This window comes from Hyaena hyaena, unplaced genomic scaffold (assembly GCF_003009895.1).
Source record: "Hyaena hyaena isolate Hyena2069 unplaced genomic scaffold, ASM300989v1 scaffold_860, whole genome shotgun sequence".
In the NCBI taxonomy this organism is placed as follows: domain Eukaryota; kingdom Metazoa; phylum Chordata; class Mammalia; order Carnivora; family Hyaenidae; genus Hyaena; species Hyaena hyaena.
Genome location: NW_024081493.1, coordinates 460,120 through 476,162, shown reverse-complemented (window position 1 = coordinate 476,162; position 16,043 = coordinate 460,120). Strand labels below are relative to the sequence as shown.

General features: G+C 38.3%; 1 protein-coding gene across 1 annotated transcript in view; it reads left to right on the top strand.

Annotated features, from left to right (window-relative positions):
- Positions 1 to 16,043, top strand: part of SYNE1 (spectrin repeat containing nuclear envelope protein 1) — a 461,288-nt gene that overhangs the window by 159,751 nt on the left and 285,494 nt on the right. The window contains 8 exon segments of the mRNA XM_039220107.1: positions 1,406 to 1,540; positions 3,838 to 3,996; positions 4,198 to 4,406; positions 5,013 to 5,121; positions 6,725 to 6,889; positions 9,592 to 9,759; positions 11,513 to 11,683; positions 12,689 to 12,829. Of these exon segments, the coding sequence (XP_039076038.1) occupies positions 1,406 to 1,540; positions 3,838 to 3,996; positions 4,198 to 4,406; positions 5,013 to 5,121; positions 6,725 to 6,889; positions 9,592 to 9,759; positions 11,513 to 11,683; positions 12,689 to 12,829 (1,257 nt within the window).

Genomic DNA, 16,043 nt, shown 5'->3' with positions numbered 1-16,043 from the left:
GGTAGTAAAGAGTTATAAGATATATAATTCAGGCTCCCCAAATTACTATTCATTATTTACCTGAGAAATTTTTACATAACCAACATACTCTTTTTAAGAGAGAATTTTAGGTGGATGGCTAAGTCTCTGTGCTCATTTCATGAATCCGCCATATTGTAGTGTGAACCTCACGTCCCTTGAAGTGTGGTAGCTGATCCACAGCTTGTCCTGTTGTGAAGCCATCTTCCTGTTAATTATATTCCTGTAAATCATCTCAGTATTGAAAATGTTACTAATCTATTAAATGCCAGAGATGATGGGTGCTCTGAGAACCTATATTTTGAGTTATTTTTCCTGAAATTCCAGTGGATATTTGTGTAAACCACACTATCAGATGAAGACTTCAGTGTATTTGGGACGCATCTGACCATAATGTCTGTGACCACTCAATGACTCCTTCGGTTTAGACGCTTGGTGCCATCAGTGGCACTTTCTGGTTTGATCCACTGTTGTTTCAAAATATCTCTGTGTACATATTCACTCCTGAGTCTGGGTGAGACTAGGTCATGCATATATGTGCACATGTGATGTATTCATCTGCATGGGCTGCCATAAATGTATAACATGCTGGGTGCTTTAGCAACAGGTGTTGATTTTCTCACAGTTCAGGAGACAGTAAGTCTGAGGACAGAGTACTAGCATGGGTGGTGAGGACTCTCTTCCTGGCTTGTAGATGGTCACTTCTCACTGTGTTCTCATAAGACAGAAATAAATAGGGAACAAGACCTTTGACGTCTCTTCCTATAAGGACACTAATTTCATCCTGAGGGACCCACCCTTATGACCTCACCTAACCACCCCATAGGCCTCATCTGCAAATATGATCACACTGGGGGTTAGGAACTCAACATATGAGTTTGGCAGATGGTGGTGGGCACAGTGCTGCCTATAGCATGTGGGGTCCTGTGTGTACTTGTCTGGATGTGGAAATGGCTCATGATGAACGAGCAGGGCCTGGAATGCATTGCAGCGAGGGTTTGAAGAATTGCAAGGATAAATGCTAGTTCCTATTCTGCTCTTCTGACTTTACCAAAGAGGAAAGCAAACTCGATTACTAGGGAATCAAGGTTTTAGGCCCCTTGGCCTTCCAGAATATTCCACCAAACTTGAAAACTGCAGATATTTCTTTCTAAAAACTGGAAAGCACTAGTTGAATCTCAGATGTGGTGGCTTCTGACTCATAACTATAGATAATTATAGTTCACGCCTCAAAAAAAAAAAAAAATCATCGTTGCCAGGAAGGTTTAAAGAGGGCAGCAGCTGCCTAACAGGCTTGTTTAGAGGTGTGACTGCCTGACTGTATCGTGTGCAATGCTGCCTTTTATTCTGTCTGACACTCTGAACCACCTCCTGCTCTCCATGCTAGGAGTTTTTCAGTCAGCTGGATCAGAGAGTGCTCAACGCTTTCCTGAAAGCTTGCGATGAGCTCACGGACATTCTCCCTGAGCAGGAACAGCAAGGCCTGCAGGAAGCTGTGAGAAAGCTCCATAAACAGTGGAAGGTGAGTCGGACATAATGGGCACGTGGATGTAAGAATGTGTCATGCGTGACGGGATTGGGCACAGGAGGGGAGTAAGGTTCGATTGTAAGAGAAACGTAGAAAGTCAGAGAAAGTCACCATGGTTCCCTCTCCCACTGAAAAAGCAGAACTTGAATAAAATGTGATAAAATAGGATAGAATTTTATTTTTCTCATTTTTTAGTAGCATCAATCTTATCGTATTACTTAAGAGCACTCTTTTTCTGTTCCTGAGTTTTGTGGAGGGTAGGAACGGCAAGGGCATTTAACTTCTTCAGCAATATTTACTAAACTCATTTAAGTAAAATTATGCTAGAGATACTATAATGACATTTTGCTCTTTTCAAGGATTTTGCCATCTGGTTTAGATGGTTATGATCTAAAAAATACAAATATGAACATTCACTGGTTAAGGACTCAGCGATGCACAAAGCACGATCCATTTCCCCCAAGAGCTGAGAGTCCAGTAGGGGTGATAATTAATTGCAGATAATGGAAGTATAATATATAATGAGTCCCCAAAAGTAAAAATGATACATATGAAAGCTTTTGTCGAGAGAAGTGGATCCACTTGGGGAGTGGGAAGGAGTGAATCAGGTAATTAGTTTTGAGCTAGGATTTTATTTATTTATTTATTTATTTATTTTTTGCAAATAGTTTATTGCCAAGTTGGTTTCCACGTAACACCCAGTGCTCATCCCCACGAGTGCCCCCCTCCATGCCCATTTGAGCTAGGATTTTAAAGAAGCAGCAGAAATCTTGGGGTGAATGGGAGGGAGGAATAGCAACAAATGAAAGAGAGAAGGCAGGGGAGGAAGCACACAAGTTGGGGATGTAGGGATGCACTTGGTGTGTCTAACTTGAGTGACCCACAGTGGGCCTGTCACGTGGAAGTCAATTTCAGAATCTGCCTGCCCGAGGAGGGGCTGCAGGACAGTGGAGACCCATCTCAGGCTGTCTTCCCCGGGCTGGAGAAAGCCTCCACTAACGAAGGTTGACAAGCTCTATGATGAGGTCACAGGGAGTGGCGAACTTCATGTGCATTATATGAAGAAGTCACGGGGTCTGGAAGATAGGCAACTTTTTTGTGATTCTCTGGATTCTTTTTTTTATCTTAGTAACATAGGCTACATCAGCTCTATGCATAGGAAAAACTCAGTTAAGGACATAAGTTTTTACTTGTTAAATTTGAAAATTAAAAAAAATTCTTAAACCCAAGCTTTCTAAGATGTCTTTAAAACTTAAAATATCATAAATGTATGTAGATTAGAGATTCTAATTGAAAACTGTATTTTATACACACACATTAAGCTCTTTAGGATATAATCTGTTCGAGTCTTTCCGTAGCCCCAGATCATCTTTCTCATAAGTTATCTTAGTATTTTATTTTAAAAGTAAGCTTTTAAATACCATAGGATAGGGGCACCTGGGTGGTTCAGTTAGTTAAGCGTCTGGCTTCGGCTCAGGTCATGATCTCACGGTTCGTGAGTTTGAACTCCGCGTCAGGCTCTGTGCTGCCATCTCAGAGCATGGAGCCTACCTCGGATTCTGTGCTTCCCTCTCTCTCTGCCCCCCTCTGCTTGCACTCTGTGTCTCAAAAATATATAAAATTTTAAAAATTATAAAATTATAAATACCATAGGGTACAAGTTGGCTAAAACTAATAATTGTAGGCCTAAAGGTAATTATATAGCTTATCCTTATATCAAAAAAGAACATAATACATTTCATGTTGCTTACATGCTGGCTGTCTTGTTTACTCAAGGAATGCTCTGAGAGGCATGGCAGGTGGTCAAAGGTGTGGGCTATTTCATCTGGCATTTTTACTATTAAAGTTTTCTTATCTTCGCCTTTGTGCAGTGAGTGTAGTGTATGTTCTTCCTACCTCACAGGGTCTTTGACAGAATTAAAAGGGACTTGGGCTGGGGAGAGGGTATATGGGATCAGTGCATGACTTAAATTTAAGAGTCAAATCTAGCTTTTCTACTCACCCCAGACCCTCAGGGGTGTGACCTGTAAAATAGGAATATTAATATTGGGTGAGGCTCTTGTAAAAATGAAACAGAATAATCCCTGTGAAAAATGTGACTCCTCAGGCTGGAAGGATTCATTGCAGTCCCAATACTTAGAAGAGTACAAAGCACAGCAGCTAGGTGCAGATGACAGGGGTTAAATCACGTCGGCCACTAGGGGAATATTTTATGGGTTTTGCCACTCCAGTTGAAAATGTGTATAATCAGAAATGGTATTGTATGTTTTAAATCTTCCTATGGGACACAGGACCTTCAAGGAGAGGCTCCGTATCATTTGCTTCATCTGAAGATTGATGTGGAGAAGAACAGATTCCTAGCTTCTGTGGAAGAATGCAGAACTGAGCTGGATCGAGAGACCAAGCTGGTGCCCCAGGAAGGCAGTGAAAAGATTATTAAGGAGCACAGGGTACGTCTCACACACCCCACGTGTGGGCACGCAAAGTCGTGTTGTTGCCCAAAGGAGACAACCGGTACTTTGGTTTGGGTCTGAAGACATTAAATAGCTTAATTATTTTAGACGAGTAGACTAAATGGGAATCTTCTATGAGAATAGGACAGCACTGTGTGGATCCTCACAGGGATTATATAAACGTTTGTTGCTCGTTAGATTTTCTTCAGTGACAAAGGTCCTCATCATCTTTGTGAGAAAAGGTTACAGCTTATTGAAGAACTGTGTCTGAAACTCCCAGTGCGAGACCCAGTAAGGAACACGCCTGAAAGCTGTCACGTGACTCTCAAAGAGCTCCGAGCTGCCATTGACACCACCTATCAGAAGCTCGTGGAAGACCCGGACAAATGGAAGGGCTACACCAGCAGGTAGTTGTGGAACTGTTTCCGGAGATGGAAATGATCTGCCCTGTTAATTCCGAGATCCTTGCAGAACAAGTAATGATGTATGTTTTGTCTTAAGCGATAAAGAAAATCAAATCTCGCAGTCTTGCCCGTGCTCTTATATAAAAATGCTTTGGTTAATAAAAAGAATGGGCTTCAGTTAGAAACGTGGTGAAGCACTTTATTTCCGAGCGACCCAGATGTTATCTCTCTGAAGCAAATTTGGCTCTTCCTTGTTCCCCAGTTCCCTCATATTCCTAGAGGGGGACCTCGGCCTCCGAATTTCCATCTCAGTCTGCTGGGGACAGATGAGGCCAGACCTCAGGGGCTTCCTTACTCCAGGTGCCCCAGCCCTGGAGTTTCCCTTAGCTGAACTCTGACTGTTCTGCCTTCTCTTTCCTCCACATGAAAAGTGCCCAGAGGCCCCCTGCCCTGAGCTTCATGGTAAAGGAACAGTTCCTAGAAAGCTTGCTACTTGACTCGGTAATCAGTTGATTGTTAAACTTCCATGAATAAAGTCAAAATAGAAAATGTATTTTAACCACTGGGATATTTTGTCCCTTTAATAAGGAGATACTTGTGTCATTTCAGAATTTCTGAGTTCTCATCTTGGATATCTGCAAAGGACACACAATTGAAAGGGCTTAAGAATGAGCCCATCGATACCGCCAACCATGGAGAGGTTAAACATGCCGTAGAGGTTAGTTCTGGGCCATGTTTTGTTCCTGGAAAATTTTCATTAATAAGAACACTAATGGTAGACAAATGATATCTTTTTTTGTTTCTGTACAAAATGAAGTTCTCAAAAACTGTCTTAAAATAAATGTCCTCATGTTACTGCGGAGAAGTATAGAGGATTTTCCCTATTGAATTATTGTTAGCTTTGAGATTTAGTCATACTCTGGGGTACCTCTCACATATCTTTAGCTAATGGAAAATCTTGAGAGGAAAATTGCATGCGTGGGCACATAACACAGCAGAGATTTAAGAATTGTCACGGAAAAACAAGAACACTATAGGTTTTTATACATTTTCAGCCATTCAAAAGGCAACTCACAGAATGAGGGAATTGGGCAAGGTCTCTAAGCATCATTCCCCATGTCACATTCAGTCGTTGGATCAGCTCTGTGGGCTTGGGTACAGCCTGATAAACCCAGGCAGCGGACCGAGCCTCAAGCCTGAACTCAGTTCACATTCTGTGAATGACACACAGCAACCCCCTCCTTCTTAGCATGGCTCTACTCTTATGTTTTATAGGCATGTGCCATTGTGAACATCCTTATCTTTCAGCATTTTGAGGTCTTGCAAGTCACACAGTAGCTGTTACTGAAAATGTGTTTCCTTTCTATTCCTATCCTCTGAGGCCCATGTTCTTCTAGTACATTTATAATCCCTGTAAATGCTAGAGATGCCTAATAATGTCATGTTCTCCCTGTAGGAGGATATCTGTGTTTGTTATTGGTGCTGTTATAGCACCAAAAAGAAAAATTCACATCTTAGAATGAAGAGGTCACTGGGTTCTGGAACCAGCCATTTTCTGCTTAGGTGACTTTGCCCCGGAAGATCCCTGGGATTTTCTCACGCAACCAGAACGTGTGTAGGAGGGAGAGGCCACCCGTGTCTCCCTTCCCACGGTTCCCAGTCCTTACAAGGGCCGAGGCCCAGAATCTTTCTGGCCTTGTCCTGGCCAGTAAGCCCTCCCTTCCTGGATTAGAGCGCTGCTCCTCTTTGCACATCCTACTATCTAGGGAATTGGCTTTGAAAAACTCACAAAAAATGAGGCATGAAATGTAAGTCAGTTAAGTTAAAATCAGTTTTTAGGGCATCCATAATAATATGCAACCACTAAACTCTTCAAACAAAAAGAAATCAGCTCATTTAAAATAAGGACTCTTTAAACCTTTCCCCCCCCCTAAAAATACCATATTCCTTCCAGCTAACAGAAAATAAGATAATATGTAATTTCCAATTTTGGTATCACATATTTTTCTACAGCACTTTTAGAAGCATTTTTATTTGTGATCAAGGGAATATCTAACAGTCTAGTTATGAACTAACCATCTAGTTAGCTTTTTGTTATAAACAGTTTTGCTTTTACGTATCAGGTACTGGCATTGGGGAAGTATATTTTCCTAGCGCTTATGGACTTCCGTTAAAGATGTGGACAAAAAGTGAAATAAGCAGGCAGTCTACTGATGAATGAATGCCTGGCTCTCCTACCTCCACTGTATGAACCTTCTTAGGCAGAGTCCTTTTTTGATTGACAATGTATTTTGTTCATCAAAACTGTTCTTTTACTCCAGGAGATCAGAAATGGTGTTACAGCAAAGGGCGAGACTCTCAACTGGCTGAAATCCAGGCTTAAAATTTTAATTGAAGTTTCTTCTGAGGATGAAGCCCAGAAGCAAGGAGATGAGTTGGCAAAATTATCTAGTTCTTTCAAGGCTCTTGTAGCTTTGTTGTCAGAGGTATGCCATTTACTCATACTCTAAATAGGCCATTCTGGCTAAGAAATCCAGAAGGCTCTTTTACTTTGAGTTGTGATTTGAGAAGTAATTATATAAAAGTTGAAACACAGTAGTTAAGATACTTTTTTATATGAAGATTGGTGGGGAAGATGTTTGAATTATGGTCTGTGTCATTGTTGGATATGTTAATTCAGCATAATAACCTATATCTAAAGTATAAAGCTTATCAGATCCACACTTTTTACTCTTACTAAAACTATTGTTTCATGGTCAGTTGAAACTATATTATGGAGGTTAGGAACACAGGCTTGGGAGTTAAACAAATCCAAGGTTAGAATTTAACTCTGATAGCCCCCTTCCTATGTAACCTTGACCTTGTCATTTAACATTCCTGGGCCTCGATTTTCTTTCTTCTAAAACAAGGCTAGAGAAACCTACTAGTGCCTGTACTATACTAAGTGCCTGATAGTAAATGCTCAATCACTGATAGTTGGTAATGATAAAATCTTCCATTTTAGCAGACCTACTCATCTTAAATAACTTTTTTAAATGTTTATTTATTGTTGAAAGAGAGAGAGAGATAGAGTGTAAGTGGGGAAGGGGCACAGAGAAGGGGAGACACAGAATTTGAAGCAGGCTCCAAGCTCTGAGCTGTCAGCACAGAGCCTGATGTGGGGCTCGAACTCACAGACTGCAAGATCATGACTTGAGCTGAAGTCACATGCTCAGGCGGCCCAAGACCTACTCTTTTTAAACTTCTTAATAATATGTTTCAGTGTTTATATGCTCTATGGATTAAAATACACAAACCTCCCTACTTCATTTCTAGTAGGGTCCCTTCTACCTTCAGCGAGAACATTTTCACTGACCAGATTGCCATGCAAGTCTAATGAGTCTGTACACGGGAAGATAATGTAAGAATGGAAAGCTGAATAGATTGTTACTATTATTTCTCTCAGTCATTTATAAACTTGCATGGAAAATGATCATCCCTGATTCTGAAGATTTGGAATTCTCTGTAGATGTCCCTAACCTAACAGTTTGATCAACTAACCTTTTATATTTTCAATGTATGTAGGTCTGCTTGAGACTCTAGCTGTGAATTTTCATAAGCCAAAAATACTCTGAACTATATATGGTTTTAGTCTTATATGTGAATTTGATATAATGTATCAGTTTTCTTAAGAATTTTTGACTAATTGAAAGTAGTGATAGCATTAATCAAATTTTGGAATGGGAGATATTTCAATCCTTTGATATCTGTCTTTCATGGCAATAGTCTAGTTAGTGCCACTACCATACTTCAAGTAAAATTTTGACATCATTCTTCTCTATGCTTTCTTTGATAAAGAAGGTAAGGGGAAAAGTAAGGATTACAGTTTTAAAACGTAAATATATGTGCCAGTGATCTTTGATCCAAAACCTAACAAATAGTTTTAGTCACATCAATAGAGGAGTTTATATTTTGTTACACACATACACACCACTTTGGCAGCCTTTAAAATTAGTCTGTCAGTCTCTCTAACACTTTACCAAAGCCATTTACTTACTGTATCTCCTAAGTACCCTCATGATGTTACCAATGGGACTTGTAGCAAATATCTAGCTCTAACAAATACACTCATTAATTCTTTGCATGCTCATCTACCTTAAACTTATGCATTGTTTATATTTATACCCTTACATGTTACTTAATCACTAATAAAACAAAGAAAGAAGAATGGAAAACAGGCCTTTTGTTCATGTAAAGATTTATATTAAAAGATGGATTTTACACATTCAGTGCCACCTTTGATTATCAATCCATTTAGCATTTAAATTATTGTTGAACACAAAGTGTTCACAATTGTCCAATGTAAGGGAAAAAAGCCTGTGGGTACATTGACAATATGTAATGATGAATCCTTTCTTTCAACAAGAGCTGAGATTTACTGAGATCTGAAGTTTGTGGTTTTCATGAAAGGGTCTTATTGCTCTTTGTTTGGAAAATAGCACATTCAAGTTACACAGGCCAACTCAGAGAAGAAGAAGGTCAAAGAAAGAGATAAATTAGAGAAAGGGAAACTGAAAGCTTCTGTAGAACACAAATGATATACAACATGCAAATCTTAGTGGAGATGGAGAGCGATAGGCTTGGAAAATAAAGATGCTGGTGACATAGAACTAGAAGAAGCAGAAATTAAACAGAAGAGAAGGCTGAAAATTTAGGAAAAAGAATTCACTACACAGCCACAAAATTAGAAATTATGTTATGATTATGTAGAAATACTCGAAGTGCATTTTCAATAAATACTCTATATTTATTCTTTTTATTTTTTTCCTCCCCACAAACTTTGTCCTTACTTTAAATAGGGTAGACTCAACTTTATTTATTATAATGCACTTTCATGCTTTATAATTAGATTTCAGTCATGGGGTTGTAATTAAAGGGATCCAGGAGATAATATATACAATAAACCCACTTTCGTTTTCCTGCCTCGATTGCCATGTTGAGTAGGCACAGAGCCACATCAAATGAGGCTTGCAATTCAAATAAATTGTGGCTTAATAATAACTCAGTAAACCTCAAAAATATATGGAAGAATAAAAGTTAGAGGTTTGTGTACATAGTTTAAGTTACTGAGATAGACTTTACATGTATTCTTAAAATATTTAAGATTACATGAGCATCATATGAATTACAATTTTTCTTGAAAATCTAGGTTGAAAAGATGCTGAGCAACTTTGGGGACTGTGTCCAGTACAAGGAAATAGTCAAAAGCTCCCTTGGAGACTTGATTTCTGACTCTAAAGATGTCCAGGAGGAAGCTGAGAAGATCTTAGACACGGAAAATCTGTTTGAAGCACAGCAATTACTTCTTCATCACCAGGTAGGATGCCCTTTATCCAAGGCACTTATGTGAAGTTCCTTAGTCACTGACGGAGCCAGGGAGATCAAGAGAACTGCACGTCCACCAGATGAGGGCAAAGAGAAGGGGAGTGCAGGAAGGAATCCAGGTGAATGGTTTAAAAAAACTCGGCACTTCCATTCTCTCTTCAATATTAGCCATTTCAGAAGACCCTGCAAGATAAATTCTCAGCCGAAGTGATTTAATGATATAAAAATTTCAAGGAATATTATAGAGAGAAAGTTGATCTAGTCAGGAGAACCTTCATAAAACTAGCTCAATTGTCCTTTTTGTACCAGAAGAGGAAAGCATAGAGATAAAGTGCTTCATATTTAAGATCACTATTCTTTGTCATTATGTTAAAATCCTTCTCTTCAGTTTACAACTTTGAATACATCTCATTTAGGAAAATTATAATCCACATGAAGTACCAGCCTTTTCAGAAATACTCGTTTATGCTTTTCAATTTGCTCTCTTATGAAGGATTAGAACTGGAAGCAAAGAAATTCTGGTACATGTATTGATAATAAATAATTTTAACCAACTTACTTACCAAACTCAATATAAGTAGAATGATTCAAATAAAATATTTTAATGACAAAATTATATCTAGCTAACTTAATATGTAACAAAATGCTAGTAGCTAATTTTATATATAATATATAAACATGGATGTTGTATTAAGAGTATATATATATTTAATTTTTTAAATGTTTATTTTTGAGAGAGAGGGGGAGAGAGAGAGAGACAGACAGATAGACAGAGTATGAGCTGTGAAGGGTCAGAGAGAGGGAGATAGAATTCAAAGCAGGCTCCAGGCTCTGAGTGCTGGGTTCAGACCCACCAGCTGAGAGATCATGATCTGAGCTGGACATTCAACCAAACGAGCCACCCAGGCACTCCATGAATATGTATATATTAAGAGTATGTGTCAAACAGCAGCCTCTAGGCTTTATAGATTTATTTAATAATTATAAAAATACTGTGAGCACTGAAAAATAATGCTTGGTAGTACACTGTTCTTGATCATTGTAAAAGTTGTGTTTGAGCTTCAGTTTAAGTCAGAGAAATATGAGATTACAGGTATTTACATTAATATTTTAAAACTCTTCACCTTTCTTGGACCATGTGCTTGGATATAGGCCTTTGTTTACTTTGTGAAAATTCATAATCTACCGACTTGAGATTTGTATACCATTGTTTGTACATTGTACTTCAATAAAAAGTTTATTTTAAAACATAGCTTTCTCCAAATATCTGGGCAGGTTTATATACCTTGGCAGGTATATCATTCTGAATATACCCAAGAATTAAATCTCTTAATATCAGCACTCTTACAGCATAAATGATTTCTAAAAAATTAGAGTTGAGACTTTGTGATTTGGGGTAAAAAATAATTATTCAAGGAGAATCACATCAAATGAGTAGTTTCACCAAATTCCTTCTGAGGTGTCTAAATTTGTATGCAGTTAAAACACCCAAGACCAAATTAATTATAGTTTACCATTAACAACACAAAATATTTATAAATAGTGTCCATTTTGGCCAATGTACAGTCCCCATTGCCATTGCCATTTTAACTATTCGAGGTAACTTTTAACACACAGCTTGGCCCTGCACTGCTGAGAAGTTTTCCGAACCTTTCTGTAGCTCTGCTAGAGTGCAGGTGTTTATGTCCCTGCTTGGCCGCTCAAAGAGTAACATTTACCTCCATCTGTTGAACACCTGCTTCCAGCAAAAGACAAAGAGGATTTCTGCAAAGAAGAGAGATGTGCAGCAGCAGATAGCGCAGGCACAGCAGGGAGAAGGCGGGCTGCCCGGCCAAGTCCGGGAGGAGCTGCGGAAGCTGGAGGGCACCCTGGATGGCATGGAGCGCAGCAGAGAGAAGCAGGAACGCCGCATCCAGGTAGGAGACCGGAAGTCAAGGACCGTGTTAACTTCTGGGTCACAGGTGAAGTCTCCTAATTGTGGGAACAAACGTGTGTTCCTGCCTCTGATGCTCCAGCTTCGTGTTAAATTTTTGCCGTGAGTTCTCTCTTTTAATCATCACATCAATCTTAGGAGATAGTTACTAAAATTAGCACATTATGCCCCCGTGGAAGCTCCCAAGAAAGGGTGTGAAGAACTTACCCAAAGTCGCAGAGCAGTGATCAGTAATAAAGCCAGAATTTTAATCCACGCGTGTCTGAATCCAGGAATTAACACTGGATTGTTTCGCTTCTCTGTTCAGTCCAGCAGCCATACATTTATGCTTTATTGTGATCTTGACACTTTTAAGAAGTTTTTGAATTCTTGCTACCAGCTCACTCACTACCCACTCCCTGCTTCTCCCCCTCTCCCCGTTTTTTTTTTTTTTGAAAGAGACCTGGAGGCTCTCTTTTTCTTTATCGTGTATCTACATTTTGAGCAATATCCTTAGATTCATAGAGCTTTACAGCTGATAGGAAACTCTGAGTGCTTGCCTACACATCCTCTTTTTGTAAGTGAATTGAAATTCAGAGTGAAATTCTTTTTTCTTTTAATTTTTTTAATGTTTTTATTTATTTCTGAGAGAGAGAGAGACAGCGTGAGCAGGAGAGGGTCAGAGAGAGAGGGAGACACAGAATCTGAATCAGGCTCCAGGCTCTGAGCTGTCATCACAGAGCCCGACGCGGGGCTCGAACCCACGAACCGTGAGATCATGACCTGAGCCGAAGTAGGTCGCTTAACCGTCTGAACCACCCAGGTGCCCCACAGAGTAAAAATCTTATAGGAGATATTAAGATCATCTTTGTTCAGTATAACTGCATGAAATATGAACCGAGAGTTAACTGGAAGTTGACAGCCTAACAAATGAATGGAAATGAGAACAGTATTTTGTGACATGCTTTAATAATCCATAACATGATATATTTATTTTTTTCAAATTTAGGTCACATTAAGAAAGTGGGAGCGATTTGAAACAAACAAAGAGACCGTGGTCCGATACCTTTTTCAAACAGGTTCCAGCCATGAGCGCTTCTTGAGTTTTAGCAGTTTGGAAAGTTTATCTTCAGAATTGGAACAGACAAAGGTATATCAGTATGACCGTACAATCCCATGGTACTCATTATACAGAAGAAAAACTGTGTTTCTATGCCTTATTACTATGAATTATAATTTTTCATTTAATCAGTACTTATTGTTGACCATCCTCTCTTTGACATGCTGGTCAAGTTGCTCTGGGGAATGAAAACGTAAATAAGATTTAAACATCAAGAACTAAGAAAGTTTTCATTGAAGTGGGAACTGGTAGTTCCCTCACGGATGAATACATTTAGAAAAAAATCTCTCTGAAGGCAATACTATTTTTAACTGAAACTTGAAGGGAAGTAAGACATAGAAAAGCAAAGCATGGGACTGCAAATAAGCATTCCTATAATGGAAAATGGCATGAAATATAATAGTGTATGGAGATTTGGTTTTATAGCAGAAACATGGAAGTACAGTTGTAAAGGAGAATTGGCCACATCACAAAGACACGGGAAGGTCTAAAGCATTAATTGCTAAGCAACATGGAGTTCTTAAAGGTTAAAGAAAGAGAGCCATGTGATCAGAGCTATAGTTTAAGGAGATGCATTTTTAAGCATTGTTAAGAAAATTGAAAGGGTGAAAGACTGGTGTCATGAGATCCAATTAGAAAGCTATTGCCTGTGTATATTAACATGGACATGAATTACGGTCATGGAGATGGCAATGGGAACAGATGCAAGAGACAGAGAGTAAAGGAAAAGAAGATGATCCCCAAGGTTCTGAGCCTAACAGACGCAATGGGAGTGAGACAGGAACTTGAAGGAGTCGCTGTCTATTGAGGTAGATGACTGACACAATTTCAGACAAATTGACGTTGGGGCTCCAGTGGAAAATCCAACAGAGAATATTTAGTGGGTATGCTTCATGAACTCAAGCCTATAAGTCCAAATACCTTAGATGTTCAGAGTAGACTCATAAATTGTATGAAGCATTTAGAGAGTTGTACAGGCTCTTTCGGTTCCTTTTGCACATGTTTTGGGCTTATAGAATGACTGAGTTAGTATAGAAATGTGTTAGTCAATGGATAAGAAAGAAAACTCCTGTCCGTTGGTTAATAGCAAGTAATCCCTGTGCTTCTTTTCTCTTACCAGTAAAAGGCTTCTCTTTTTCTCATACTGCCGATTTTGTACTATTTCTCATATTATTAACTCATGGAAGACTTTAAACTCTTATAAAGCCACAGAATTTTTCAGTTCTGTATTATTTTCATCAGCCATCTAAAGAGAACATCATTTTTAATTTTAATATTTACTTTTAATTGTTTTACATATTAAAAATATATCAGGTACCTTTTATAAATACAAACAGATTTTGAGGTTAATTATCATGTGGGTGTTTCACCCAGATTCCATCCAGCTCTTCTGGTATCCTGTGACTCTAATCCCTTTGAATTTATTTATCAGCTGTAGATGAAACAAGTATAAACTTTTTAGTGTTATTATTAAAATTTTCCTTAGCCAGTAACCTTTTGGGATTGATTTAATAATGTGAGTAAACATTTATTGAATGTATATACATGCCTGTCTAACCACTTGATGTTTATCAGGTATCATTATGAGACCTGTTATATAAATAAGGAAATATAAGAAACAAAGGTATTAATGATTTTATCCAAGATCTCAGGATTACTAACTGGTAAGATTGGGATTCAAACCTCAGAGGTCTGAGTCAGAGAACACACGTTTAGCCACTGGATTCTTCATTGAGAAACTGAGCTACTTTACAGTTGATGTGTGCTGTTACACAAACACATCATCTAGAATAATTGTCCTCCACGTCTTTGCTCACTTGACATTGTTAATATAGCCTTCATTCCAGTTGTAGCCCTTGAGTGAGATAAAGCCCTATGACATTTTTCTGTTTTGGTTTAATTTGGGTTCAGTCAACATCATTCTGTCCTTTGAACTCCTCCTCTGCATTGTGCTTTCCCAGTACATAGCTCCTACAGAAGGCTCTCAGATTGAATTTGCATTTGCAAACATAATTCCACTTTCTCCACGATTTTTCCTGGGCTCTGGGAAACACCGGTGGGGGAAATACTGTTTTAAGGTTCTGATTCTCTTCATGGGATTCTGAGAGATTATGCTCTAATTCAGTCTTCACAACTGAATCTACCATGACTATAAGTTCATGTATAGCAACAGTGGATGTTTATAACTGCAGAATTTAATGTGACATTAGCGAATACCAGTTTTTAGAATATTGTAAGTCTCTCTACCATAAAATGGAAGTTGTACTTCCATTTTTATTGTCTCAAATTGCTGGCTATCTCTCTGAAGGAATGTTGGTATTTCTCTGAAGACCTTAAGTCTTTCAAGCATGAAAATGCAATAGTTTTATGTAGTAACTATTTTATATGGCATTATGTAATAATGCTGGGATAACCTCTATGCAGTCGTGGCTATCAGGAGTCTTTGAACTTTATTTACATCAGATTTCTTCATTACCTATTTTGTAGTCTGTGATCAAAATTTAAACCTCCTTTGAGCTTCTCTTACATGAGAAGAAATGAGATACAGAGCTAATTTTTTTTCACACAAGTTTATCACTGGGATTAGCTTCGGTATTCAACTTTCAATACATTTATGTGACAGAATTCAGATAACAGCTAAAATTTACCAGTGCTTCGACCATATTAAATTAATTCTTGAATTGAAGTAGTTCACTGCTAATGAAAATCAGTGTGTAAACTTTTAAACCATGCTGTCCTCGATTTTATGTGAGGGACATAAAAATGTGGTACCTGGCAGAGTGCCAGGCACTTAAAAATGAAATTGCTAATAAAATGCTAACAGTAATCTTACAAGAAAACCATTACTATCTGAATTTTATATGAAAGTCTGAAAAATAATTCACCAAAGTCAAACAACTAGTAATTTGCAAATCCAGGTTTCAATGGTTGAGAACGTATCTTCTTTTCATGGCATAGTATATGGGTATGTATTTAATAAGACTTAACTGTTAAGATCAGATTGTCTCTCTTTTCAGAGAATTAGTTAACAAAATGTTTCTTTATAGGTAAGTCTCAGTGATACCCTGTATTGACTAAGATATTCTTTAATTAAATAAATAAATATTTATATTAATTGGCCTAGAAATCTATTATCTCTATGACTGAAAAAAACCAGTCACTATTGATCATTGCCTGAACGGAGCCTGTAATACAGTAACATATTTGTGAATAAGTTGGTTATTATAATGCAGCTCAAATTCTA